The 12,502-nt window shown below is 40.3% G+C and overlaps 1 protein-coding gene across 1 annotated transcript in view; it reads right to left on the bottom strand.

Moving 5' to 3' along the window:
• Positions 1–12,502, bottom strand: part of PDHX (pyruvate dehydrogenase complex component X) — a 65,308-nt gene that overhangs the window by 31,456 nt on the left and 21,350 nt on the right. Inside the window, exons 4-5 of the mRNA XM_082485422.1 lie at positions 9,635–9,840; positions 7,526–7,624 (exon numbers count right to left, since the gene is read on the bottom strand). Coding sequence (XP_082341548.1) covers positions 7,526–7,624; positions 9,635–9,840 — 305 coding nt within the window. The remainder of the gene's footprint in view (positions 1–7,525; positions 7,625–9,634; positions 9,841–12,502) is intronic.

Below are 12,502 nucleotides of genomic sequence, written 5' to 3'. Positions count from 1 at the left end.
TTAAGTTGTTACTTGTTTTCCCAAATTAACGTTAGCCAAAGCTTGCTTCAAAAATAAGTGTTTAGTATTTAACAGAACTACTATATCAGTTAAAAAAAGATTTCATTGGACAAAAATCACCCCCTAGCATTACAATTTGAGATGAAAAAAGAGTAACTGCATGACATAATGCAACTTTCCTAGTTAACATATTGGAAGCTACCAAAAATTACTAAAGGGTTTTAACTTGGCAGTCATAAGACAGACCATCTGCTCATTATATTCCATAATATATATAAGAAGTTATAAAAGCTTTATTTTATGTTTTAAAGCCCCTTAGGAAATGTTTTAAAATTACTTCCATATATTATGCAAATGACAAAAACCAGATGGTCCCACCTATCGTAGCCAAGTCAAAACACTTCAATAATTTTGGTGGGTTTCAGTGTGTTAACTGAAAAACATACTGCCAGAATTGAGCTTATTTTTAGATTAGAAGATTCACTTAGGAGTTTTTGAAACTCATGCGTGAGTATAAGATATAAATATATATAAAAATACATATATAGAACCATATTTCATATATTTTTATAATTATATAAATATTTGATATATATGTATGTATAAAAATAATTCTCCCCCCCAACAATTCCACACAATTTAACTGATTAAGAAAAAAAGGTACACCAATGTTATGACTGTCATCATGGGTACAAGATTGCATGCCTACATATAAGAAGAGCTGGAGGAAGCACCAAAGCAAATAAAATGAAACAGATTTCATTACAAGTCAGGGAAATATATATTTTATTAGAACAAGAAAAGCAAGCGTTGGACACATCTTTCCAACTACTCTATAAACCTCTATCAACACAGGGTAATAATGGAAAAAGATAACAGAGAGGGGTAACAAACATGGAAGACAGCAACCTGCTCCCCAGAAAAGATATCAAAGCTTGGTAAACATTTATTAAACAAAAATATGCCTTACCAATCAGTTATTGTTAGAAGTATGCAGATTCCAGCAGCTCTGTTACACTTCAGTTTACCCCTACTACAGAAGTCTTTCCACTTCGTGTTAGTCAAAATGCAAAGTATGGCGAAGGTAAACTATTTTATGCTCAAAACAGACAACTTAAAGGTTATACACACACCTAAAAATCACTAAGGATTCAGTGGTGCAACAGCAGATGCACAGATTGACACTATCTTCCTCTGGTGGCAGTTACTGTTACTAAATTGTCCTAAGCCCCTTTCATCTGAATATCCAATTACTCAATTCAGAGATTTCCTGGAAGTGGGAAAAAGGTGAGCAGAGGATGTTACACACCAGAAACTTTTAGGTACCAGACTCACTGCACTATCAACGTTATAGGAGGAACTCATTCCTCCATAATGGCAGCTGAAAAACTGCACACAGCATATATCCCACTATAAGTCTGCACTCAATACATACACATGAAATAACTCTCTGGAAAACTTGGACTACATGTGTACATTGTGGCTTATTTGCAAAATGAAAATGCAAATGCTGGAGCAACTCTGTGACTCCAAATCACACTAACTTAGTGACAGCTGGCAAGAAGGTACAGATGGGAGGAACATGGCCTCATAAAAACAATCTCTCCCACCCTTTCATGTTTGCATTTATAAATCTCTAGATCACTAGAAAACAGGATGAGAAAAGGCCGAAGTAGTCTGAAACAATCAACAATTTTAACATAGCTCTCCAAAACGCAGTGTCTGAGCTGATGACTAGGAGCACGCAAACATAGAATTGCCTAGGTTGGAAGGGACCTTTAAGATCATCAAGTCCAACCATCAACCTAACACTGCCAAAACCACCACTAAACCATGTCCCATCTACATGTCTTTTAACTGCCTCCAGGGATGGTGACTCCACCAATTCCCTGGGCAGCCTGTTCCAATGCTTGACAACCCTTTCAGTGAAGAAATTTTTCCTAATATCCAATCTAAACCTCCCCCGGCACAACTTGAGGCCATTTCTTCTCATCCTATCACTTGTTACTTGGGAGAAGAGACGGATACACACCTCGTTACAACCTCCTTTCAGGTAGTTGTAGAGAGCAATAAGGTCTCTGCTGACCCTCTTTTTCTCCAGACCAAATAACCCCAGCTCCCTCAGCCGTCCCTCATAAGACTTGAGCTCCAGACCTTTCACCAGCTTTGTTGCTGGTGTTTGGCTTCCCTCCAGCACCTCAATGTCTTTCTTACAGTTAGGGGCCCAAAATTGAACACAGTATTTGAGGGAGGGCCTTACTGGTGCCGAGCAAAAAGGGATGATCACTTCCCTAGTCCTACTTACCACTTACTATTTCTGATACAAGCCATGATGCTACTGGCCACCTTGGCACACTGATGGCTCATATTCAGCTGGCTGTCAACCAACACCCCCAGGTCCTTTTCTGTTAGGCAGCTTCCCATCCACTCTTCCCCAAGCCTGTAGCATTGTATGGGGTTGTTGTGACCTGAGTGCACCAAGGTCAGACTGACAGGCCTGTAGTTCCCCGGATCCTCCTTCTGCCCTTTCTTGTGGATGGGTATTACATTTGCTAATCACCAGTCAACTGTGACCTCCCTGGATAGCCAGGACTACTGCTGATAAGTGATGGAAAGTAGCTTGGTGACCACTTCCGCCAGGTCCCTCAGTGCCCTCAAGTGGATCCCATCTGCACATGCAAGTGCTGTAGCAGGTCCCTCACCATTTTCCCTTGCATTATGGGGGCTTCATTCTGCTCCCCATCCCTGTCTTCTGGCTCAGGGGGCTGGGTACTCAGGGAACAACTGGTCCTACTACTAAAGACTGAGGCAAAGAAGGCATTAAGTACCTCAGCCTTTTCCTCATCCTTGATCACTAGGTTTCCACCCCTGTCTACTAAAGGATGGAGATTACCCTTGGTTCTTCTTTTATTGCTAATGTATTTATAGAAACTTTTTTTTATTGTCCTTAATATCAGAAGCCAGGTTAAGTTCTATTTGAGCTTTGGCCCTTCTAATTTTCTCCCTACAGACTCTCACAACATCTTTGTAGTCCTCATGAATAGCCTGCTCCTTCTTCCAAAGGCTAAAATGTCTGCTTTTTTCCCCAAGTTGCAACCATAGCTCTCTGTTCAGCCAGGCCAGTCTTTTCCCTGACAGCTTATTTTTTGGCACATGGGGACAGCTTGCTCCTGTGCCTTTAAGACTTCCTTCTTGAAAAATGTCCAGCCTTCCTGGACTCCTTTGCCTCCGAGGACTGCCTCCAAAGGGACTCTGTCAACCAGGCTCATAAACAGGTCAAAGTCTGCCCTCCAGAAGCCCAAGGTGGCAGTTCTGCTGACCTCCTCCTTGCTTCTCCAAGAATCAAAAACTCTATCATTTCATGATCACTATGCCCAACACAGTCTCCAACCATCACATCCCCCACAACTCCCTCTCTGTTCACAAACAACAGGTGAAGCAGGGCACCTTCCCTAGTTGGCTCCCTCACCAGCTGTGTCAGGAAGTTATCCTCAACACACTCCAGGAACCTCCTAAACTGTTCCCTCTCTGCTGTATTGTATTGCCAGCAGATGTCTGGTAAGTTGAAGTCCCCCATGAGGACAAGGGTTAGCGATATTGAGATTTCTCCTAGCTCTTTACAGAATATTTTGTTTGCCTCTTCACCCTGGTTGGGCAGTCTGTAACTGACTCCCACCATGATAGCTGCCTTGTTGGCCCTTCCCCTGAGTCTTACCCAGAAACACTCAACCCTATTGTCAGCATCATTAAGTTCTAGACATTCACAACACTCCCTAACATACAGGGCCACCCCACAGCCTCTCCTTCCTTGCCTATCCTTTCTGAAGGGCTTATAGCCATCCATTGCAGCAATCCAGTCATGCAAGTCATCCCACCATGTTTCCATGGTGGTGACCACATCATAGTTTTCCAGCTCCTCCTGTTTGTTGCCCATGCTGCATGCGTTAGTGCAGAAGCATTTCAGTTGGGCTATTGGTCCTGCCACCTTTTTACTAGGAGAAGCTCTAATTCCTACCTAAACATTCCCAGGTGAGGACAAAGTTTCTAACCCATCAACGACCCTCACACCTTTGCTGCTGCATGAATCTCCATCCCCTACATTCACTGAGTCAGCAGACCAAGGGACCTCACTGGCATTCCATCCCACAGACGCACGCACAGGGGCAGGTAAGCCTGGGGGTGGCGTGAAAAGCCTGGTTTCATCCCCTTCCCCCTTCAAATCTAGTTTAAAGCCCTTTCAATGAGCCCTGCCAAATCCTGTGCCAAGAACCTTTTCCCCCTTTGAGACAGGTGTAACCCCATCTAGTCACCAGCAGGCCTAGCGTCGTGTAAACCAACCTGTGATCAAAAACCCCAAAGTCCTACTGCTGACACCAGGGTTGGAGCCAGTTATTGATCTGCTGGCTGTTCCTGTTTCTTCCCTCATCCTTCCCTGCTGGAATGACAGAGAACAATACTTGTGCTCCTGATCCCATAACCAGTCATCCCAAGGCCCAGAAGTCTCTCTTGATCATGCTCAGGTTTCTTGCTGCCAGTTCCTCACTGCCTGTCTGAAAGAAATCAGTAATGAGTAGTAATCTGAAGGACGTACCATGGAAGGATGCTGTCTCTTTATATCTTTTATCTGGGCCCCAAGGGGGCAGCAGACTTCCCTGAGAAGTGGGTCTGGTCTGCACATTGGGCCTTATGCTCTCTTCAGAAGGGAGTCACCTACAATGACCCATCTGAAGAGGTTTTGATGCAGGGTGTAGTTTGGCTTAACCTTGGCAACACCTCTGTGCACACCAAATCATCTCCCTTGTCATGGTTCAGTTCCACTTGCAGAGCCTCACACCTATTTTGCAAGGGTACCTGAAAAGGTGGGGGAGTTAGTGGGGAATCACACCTGCTTCACCAGGCAGAAAATTGTTCCCATTGCTCCCTATCCTCTAAGTTACCTTGCTTGGTCAGGCAGAGAGAGGACAGGGAATCCTCCGTATCATATGCCCTGTGTGCCTGTTGGGCCTGGTTCAGGGAAGGTAGGCTGTGACTCCAGCACTCTATCTCCTTCTCACACTCCCTGATAGTTCTCAATCTACTTACCTCTTCCCAGAGCTCCCTGACTAGGCAGAGGCGTTCCACTACCTGGGCACACCACAGGGCACACCCCGCAGCCTGACACCTGGGTGGCAGCATGCTCCCACAAGAGCTCCATCTGGGAAACTGCCTCAGTCCTGCTGGGTTCAGAGCTTGGGGAGGCCAAGGTTTTCCACCGGCTAGATACCATGGTTCCCCGGTCTAGCTGATACAGCTTCAGCACCCTTCCACACAAAATGCTGTGCAAACTGCCATATCATGCTCTGACATGCCACGTTCTGTTTGCCCACTCTGGTTGCAGCGCTCCTGTTCGCAGCACTCCCTATGGCTGCCTCTTATGGGAGTGGGGTGGGCGCTGCTACTGCTGGCCCTGTCCCCGCCTCCTCAGCAACCCCTGTGCGAGCTGCTAGCTCCCACAAGCTCCCTGCACTCTTCCAATCTTTCCCCAGCTCCAGAAAGCTCAGGAAAAGCCCCTTTCTGCCATGAATTGCTGCTTTCTTGCAGACATATGTGCACCAGAGCTGTCCCTCAGCAAGGTACGTGGTGCAATCTTTGACAGGAGTTGTGAGTTACTTTATACTGACATATCAATTTCCTAGTATATTTGTGAAGAAAGCAGAGGTAATTGCTAAAAAACAAAAAAAGCTGCCACTCCATAATACAAAAACAAGCAGGAAGAAGACAACAGTAATTTAGCCTTGCACAGATACATAAGAGAAATGAAGTATCAGCCTACTAAGGGAGTAGATTATGACAGAGGAAGCTATAAACTGAAACCTCCTATTGCTGTTAAAAGTTTTACAGTAAACTGAATGTAAAAATAGGAAGCTGGGGGGAAAAGAATCTTGCTTACATAACTCACGATCTTTGTTTCTTATAATGTGGTGAGCGTGAGCACTGTTCAATAAGGAAACTCAGCAAATTTAAAAGTGAAAAGTGAACTTGCAACAATCCCTCAAAGAATCAATCACCAGGTTACTTGGAAAAGAGACCATGAATCACTCAGCTATAAAGCATGGCATGTATTTTAAGATTAATCTCAAGTTTGCAAAAGAAATATTTCCCTGAATACCTGTAGCAGCTCACTACAAAGATCTGCAAACATTTCATTTCAAACTGAACATAATGGCAGAGCCTGTAGATATCTGAAAGATTACCACCATTTCAAAAGAATGGTTAAAGACCACCCCAGACAGTCTATATCTTAAAGTGACATTTCAAAGTCAAATCTTTTTTATAGAAGAAAGGAGTTTTGAAAAAAAGATTTTGTTAGATAATTCTCATAGCTACAGAAAAATCTTCATGACATCTCCATGACAACTAGGGAATGTTAATTAGGTAGCTCGAAGTCCTAGAGGGTTTCCACCTGCCATAGGCTAGTAACACACCACAAATTACCTTTACACTAACATAATTAAGAAAAAACCTACATAGGATATTGTATCTATCGAATTCCTTATTTTATCTCAACTTATGCAAAGACCATAGGAAAAAAGTTTTGAAAAAACAGCAGACTTCCACTGTCTGCTTGTCTTGGTTCAATTCCAAGTTACACAGACCTGGTTGTCTTTGAACAGAACTAAAATTACAGCAGTTAACAAGGTCTGTGGAAGTGAATGATGGCATTTGTCATAAGGAATAACTTTACTGAGAACAAAAATAAGTATTCTTGCCAAAATCCTCATCTCCAATAATATACATGCTACTGTGAAGATAATGCACCATTTCAAGGCTAAAGGCCTCTGGATCTACCACAACATGTTTTTATACACAAGTTCCTCACTCCAACGCTTGAGTGCCAATCATTACATCAAAATACTCAAAAAGTATAGTAAACTGCTAGAAGCCTGATCATAACAAACCACAGGTTTGTAAACAATCAAAGATGGGGAAAAAAAACCAAACCGATTTCTTACTGTTACACTTTATTGTTCTCCCTGGCCTAATAAAAAAGGGAACAAATTAAACCTTGACAGACTTCATAACTGAACTTCAGTGAAAGAAGCAAAAGATCTGAACTTCCCAAAGAAAAGGGACTGAAGAAAACAGGCCACTGGTATTTTATTTTGGCTCTCAATACATTTCAGAGTAGCAAAATTCTTGAGATCCATAATAGTAGCTGAAAGTGGTGCCTAGGAGTTGATAACCACCATTAGGCTGAGCTGCTAGAAATGTGACAGCAGTACAACGCAGCTCAGATGGCATAAAAACAAAAAGGTTGTTTTTTTTTTTTTTAAATTAAAGATTTCTCACAATATTTCCTAACCTATTCTCCATATCTTCTCAACATTTTTTTCAAATTTAACTAAGCCGTTCACCCATAGAAAAAAATGGAACAAAAAGTTGGCTTTTTAAATAATGGACTTTTCAAGTTTAAGAAGGCTTCTCTACGTTCAAAGCAAGAAATAAGGGAATATGAGGTTGTAGCTTTACTGAAATATCTACGTACTCTTTAGTGAAGATTCCTCGAGGCCCAGAAGGTGTAATATTGCTTGGATCTAGTCCATGTGTCTCCAGAATGTTGCGAGCTGCAGGACTTAAGCGAACCCTAAAAAAATCAGGAGAAAAATAAGTTAATCTTGGTGTTTAAATAGTTTATTTCACTTAACGTATATCAAGAGAAACTACACCGTATATACTCTACTTCAGAAGCAACAGCTGGGGAAGAAAACAGTTCTGTGCAAAGGCTATGATCCTAAAGCTTCAGGCAAACTCTGCCCCTTCACCAAGCTTTAATGCAAGGTTGGATTTAAAAACATGACTTCAACAAGATCAAAATAAAAAATGGAAAATTAATCTCCAAACCTTCCTCTTACATCAGCGATGCAAAATACTTGTGGATTCTGCTGGAAAAGGGTCATCAGTGAAACCCCAAATATATTTTTTAAGACCAGCTTGTTATAGTAACATTAAAAATTAGTTTTAGGAGCTCAGACAAGAGGGTTGCTCACCTCTATTATTTGTTTGGCTAGCTGTAATTGCATCATTAACGCAGCTTAATTCTAACTATAACATTACCCTTGCCCTAGCTTTAATTTTATTGTATAGGACTGATTTAATGAAATGGCTACTTTTCGGGAAAACAAAAGCCATATAGATGTAGTTGCATATTTCAGTATCAGCTTTAGAAGACTAAATATTAAGCCCTCCTACACTCAAACATTTTAATCAGCATATACCAAAGCTATACTATTATACTAGTAAACCTGTACCTGCCACCTTGACCTAGATGGAGTATGCTCAATAGTAACATTTCTGCCTAGAAACAGAAACAGTGCCCAATTAGACAGCACAGTACATAGCTACAGAGTACCCAGTGTACCTCAGCATGATTTGCTTTCTGAAATGAAGAATTAAAACCAACATGTAGAGAAGATATTTCAGAATTCTTAGATACAAAAGCAACATTTTCATAAAAGAATAAACACTTGGTTTCAAGTCTCTCCTCAAAATCTCCAATAAGAACTGTCCATAAGCCTTTGCCAAGAAAAACCCATGTCATGAATGATCACTTGATTCCAAAGATGCTGATACATCTTTAAGAGTTGCAGTGAAACAAATGAACTTCTGATGTTCTTTGGTACAAAAATGCAAGACTTAATCCTTTCAAGGATTCTCTTCTCTGAGGTTTGGACAGTGACCTCAATTAGTTGTCTTCCATTTGCATGGAAGGAAACATTTCAAACCAGATAGAAAAGGTAATGAGGTTAAAAAAAAAACAAAAACAAAACAACCCACACCACCACCACAACACACAACAAAACTCAAACCAGGAAAAAACCCAAACAACTCAAAGCAACCAAAACGAAACAGTTTGTGTAGCACATGATACCAAAATTAGCTTCCTACCTATTCTTTTCTTTATCAGGCTGTAATTTTACAGCTTTTGTGTTATCACAATTCACTCCAAATAAGGAGTAATACCTCCAAATAAGGCACATCCTGTGACACAAACCTGTGATTTATAGATTACTGTAACCTGACTAACATTTTGGAGTTAAATTACTCTCCCTTTAAGATGTTTGCAATGCTTAGGGTACCCTAACAGATCAAAGCAAACCAGTAAATACAGTTTTAAGTTTTTCACATTCCATTGTTATGAAAATAACAAGAAATTTTTTCTAATATCAGAAGTGCAAGAGCTTGCAAGGGTTTTAGATTGTGCCATTTATTTGTTTAGGTTTTTTTCTCCTAAAAAAGAAACAGAAAACAAGTTATAGGTAAACTGAGCATCTGATGCATAAGCTTTAGTGTTCATCGTATATAAACACAACTTCTTCCTTATCTAAGTTTAGAATTCTTCATAAAGCATTTGTATGTCAGAATAAAGCACAGCTACCATAGAAGGTGTTCTAATAAAACTATGTTGTTCAAATTGACTTATTGGGCTTACAAGCAAAAAAAACCCCATATTCTGGCCAGGCCACCTCACACATGCTAAAACACTCTCTTAAACTAATAGCTTAATTACTAGGCAAAAAGGGACAAAAGATTCTTCTTGGTTCAGCTCTACTGATCTAACTAAATAAGAGATCCACTTCGTAACATAGAAACTTACTGCAATTTTCCAGGTTGATGTTCCAGTTTAGGAGGGGCTGAAACTGAAGGACCTGCAGGTGTTGGGGTAAGCACAGGTGCTGGTGGAGCCAGAGAAGATGGATCACTACCATCAGCTGGTATTTCAACTTGTTTCCAGTCCTGTCCTTCCTCTACCAGCAGACAGATTAGTGAGCCCAAGCGTATATTTTTGCTTCCTTCTTCCACCTAAATTTAAAGCAATGAGAACATTAAGTTACATATTGTGCTGTCTAGACTAATATGACTAAAAATGGCAGATGTGAAAGTTTCAGGCATAATAATGACACTTCATCAAGAAAATATATCCCATTTTCTTCCTACTATTAAGAAGATGACTCGGTGACTGAAATTGATTACAGTTGCTATTATAAGGTGAGGAATATTAACTTATACCCCAAAATCCCATATATCTAAAGTTAGGATTCAGAAATCAAAGTAAGCAAGTTACAGGCTACTGAGTACTTCCAAGATAAGGCAACACAAAGAAAACAAAACTCACAGTTACAACAATGCCCCATTACTTCTTTTTGAAAAAGATAACATTCACTTTCCACTAACTTCCACCTCTAAGTTTGTCTATTTTAACATAACTGGTGCCAAGTAACTAGTCTGTCTGTAATAAGTAATTTAGCAAAAGAATTTTGCTTCAGGTAAAATAGATGTGTGCTTGCTATGGCTTCAGCTAAGATGGGTGTATGCCTGCTATGCGTTTGATAGATATGTGCTTGCTATGGCTTCAGCTAAAGATAGGTATGTGCTTGCTACGAGTTTAGGAAAGGGATAGTGTTAGATAGGATATCAGATGAAAGCAACAGTTGGAAGTACCGAACCATTGCAAAACAAAGGGTGGTATGGTTAGATAAGATAACCACAGAAGTATAAGGAATAGAGAAGCTACAAGAAGGACATGGTGATAAAGACTTCGAGCCTCCCTCCAATGACCACCAGGAAGACCCCTGAGGAAGCATATCGCCTGTGAAGCTAGAAGGGAGGGGACATGTTTGGGGGTGGGTTGCATTCCAAGAACTCGTTGATTATGCAAACTATGTTCCAAGAAAAAACATGAATAAGTATGAGGAATATGAAATAAAAATGAGTGTTTGTAAAGGAAAAGTGAGCCACAGGAGGAGAAATCCCCCGTGTAACTCCCAGCGCTGTAATAAATATTCTTTGCTCCACTGAATTTGCCACGGACTAAAATTGACCGTGTTTCTCACATGTCCATCAAGAAAGTGATAGCACTTATGTGGCATGTAAATCACTGTTTCATAGAACATCCAAAAAGAAGTCTTACAGAAAGGTAAATCTAATATAATTTAGATTGGATAAGGCCAATCTATTCTAGATGTTCCTTTTAAAACAAAAAGATATCTGTATCAGTTAAAATAGCTCTTTGATGCTTTGGCAGATAAAGATATAGTAGTCATGTTAACTTCACAGCCTAATGAAGGGCTCCTCCTCCTCAACTAAAACAGTTGCAGTTGTACTAAAACAGTACAACTCTTCAGGTTCTCAAAAGCTGTAACATTTCCAGAGCATGAGACCAAATGTAAAGATAGCCCTTTAGGACCACAGGTAGACAAATAAAACTCAGATTGTACCAGCTGATTTCCTAACAAAGGGAATGGACATTTTATTTCCACGATAAAGCCATACTGCACATACATTTGCCTCAAATGGAGCTGGTATATCTGCAATGCTGACATTTTACCCAAGAAAATGCAAATCACTATCATTTGAAAAACCCAGAGACACAAAATAAAAATATACATAGTATCAGGTAACACACTGTTCTTACTACCTTAATTGGGTCTTCCAGGCACTTAAAGACTAATAAATAAAGCAGAATGCTGTAAAGACTGTACTAGGCAGATGCAAATACTAGAATGTTGTTACTCATACGACTGTTGTCTGCACTGTTAACTCCACTAACAGAATGTATCAAATTTCAAAGAATTATCCAGCTCTGTCACTAGAGGGACCAACATTAGACCTAAGAAGGACCAGCAAAGGCAATTTGTTCTCAGTATGTTCTGATAAAACATCTCACATTTACAGTTTTGCGAGTTTACTTCTTTTTTTTCCCCTACATGAATACTAGGTAAATTCTAGTGTAATACTTCTTTAAGAGTATTTATTACATGAAAAAAAATATTTAGGACTCAGTTCAGTATTTCTTGTTCTGCTCTCTTGATGCATTCTTCCCCATTAACATTCTGAAAAGCTTCATTTTAGATAAAAAAGTCTGAAAGACTTGATTGTATTTTATTTTTATTGAGATGAACTTTAAAGTACTTGGGGATGACAGAACGCCAACCAAGAGTCCTGAACTGATTTGTCTAAGGCTGAAAGATCCTATTAAAGGCCCATTTATAAACAGATTTGTAAAACTACGTATAATTGCAATGTGACTCATAATCAAATAAAACAGCAGCCTGAAGCCAGTGCAAGCACAACCCACCTAACCTAGTCACTGAAACACAAAAACTGGGAAAAACGAAAACAGTATTTTGTACGTTTATAGGTTTATTCACTCTAATAACTTTACAGCATTATCGTACTTATCACTGAACACGGTATTTAGAAAAAACGTTTATCAGCGTAATACTCTGATGTTTGATCCACACTGTCGTGGCTTAACGCCGGCCGGCAACAAAGAACCACGTGGTCTTTTCGCTCACTCCACCCAGCGGCGGGATAGAGGGAGAATCGGCAAAAAAAAGGCAAAACTTGTGGGTTGAGTTAAAGGCAGTTCAACAGAACAGCGAAGCAAAGAGGCAGACAACAACAATAACACTGATAGAGGAATGTACAAAATCCAGTTAGTGTACCACCGCTCACCAACCAG

Source organism: Vanellus vanellus (assembly GCF_965231255.1).
Source record: "Vanellus vanellus genome assembly, chromosome: 6".
Lineage (NCBI taxonomy): Eukaryota > Metazoa > Chordata > Aves > Charadriiformes > Charadriidae > Vanellus > Vanellus vanellus.
Note: the sequence above shows the minus strand (reverse complement) of the source record. Positions and strands in the feature narration are given on the sequence as shown.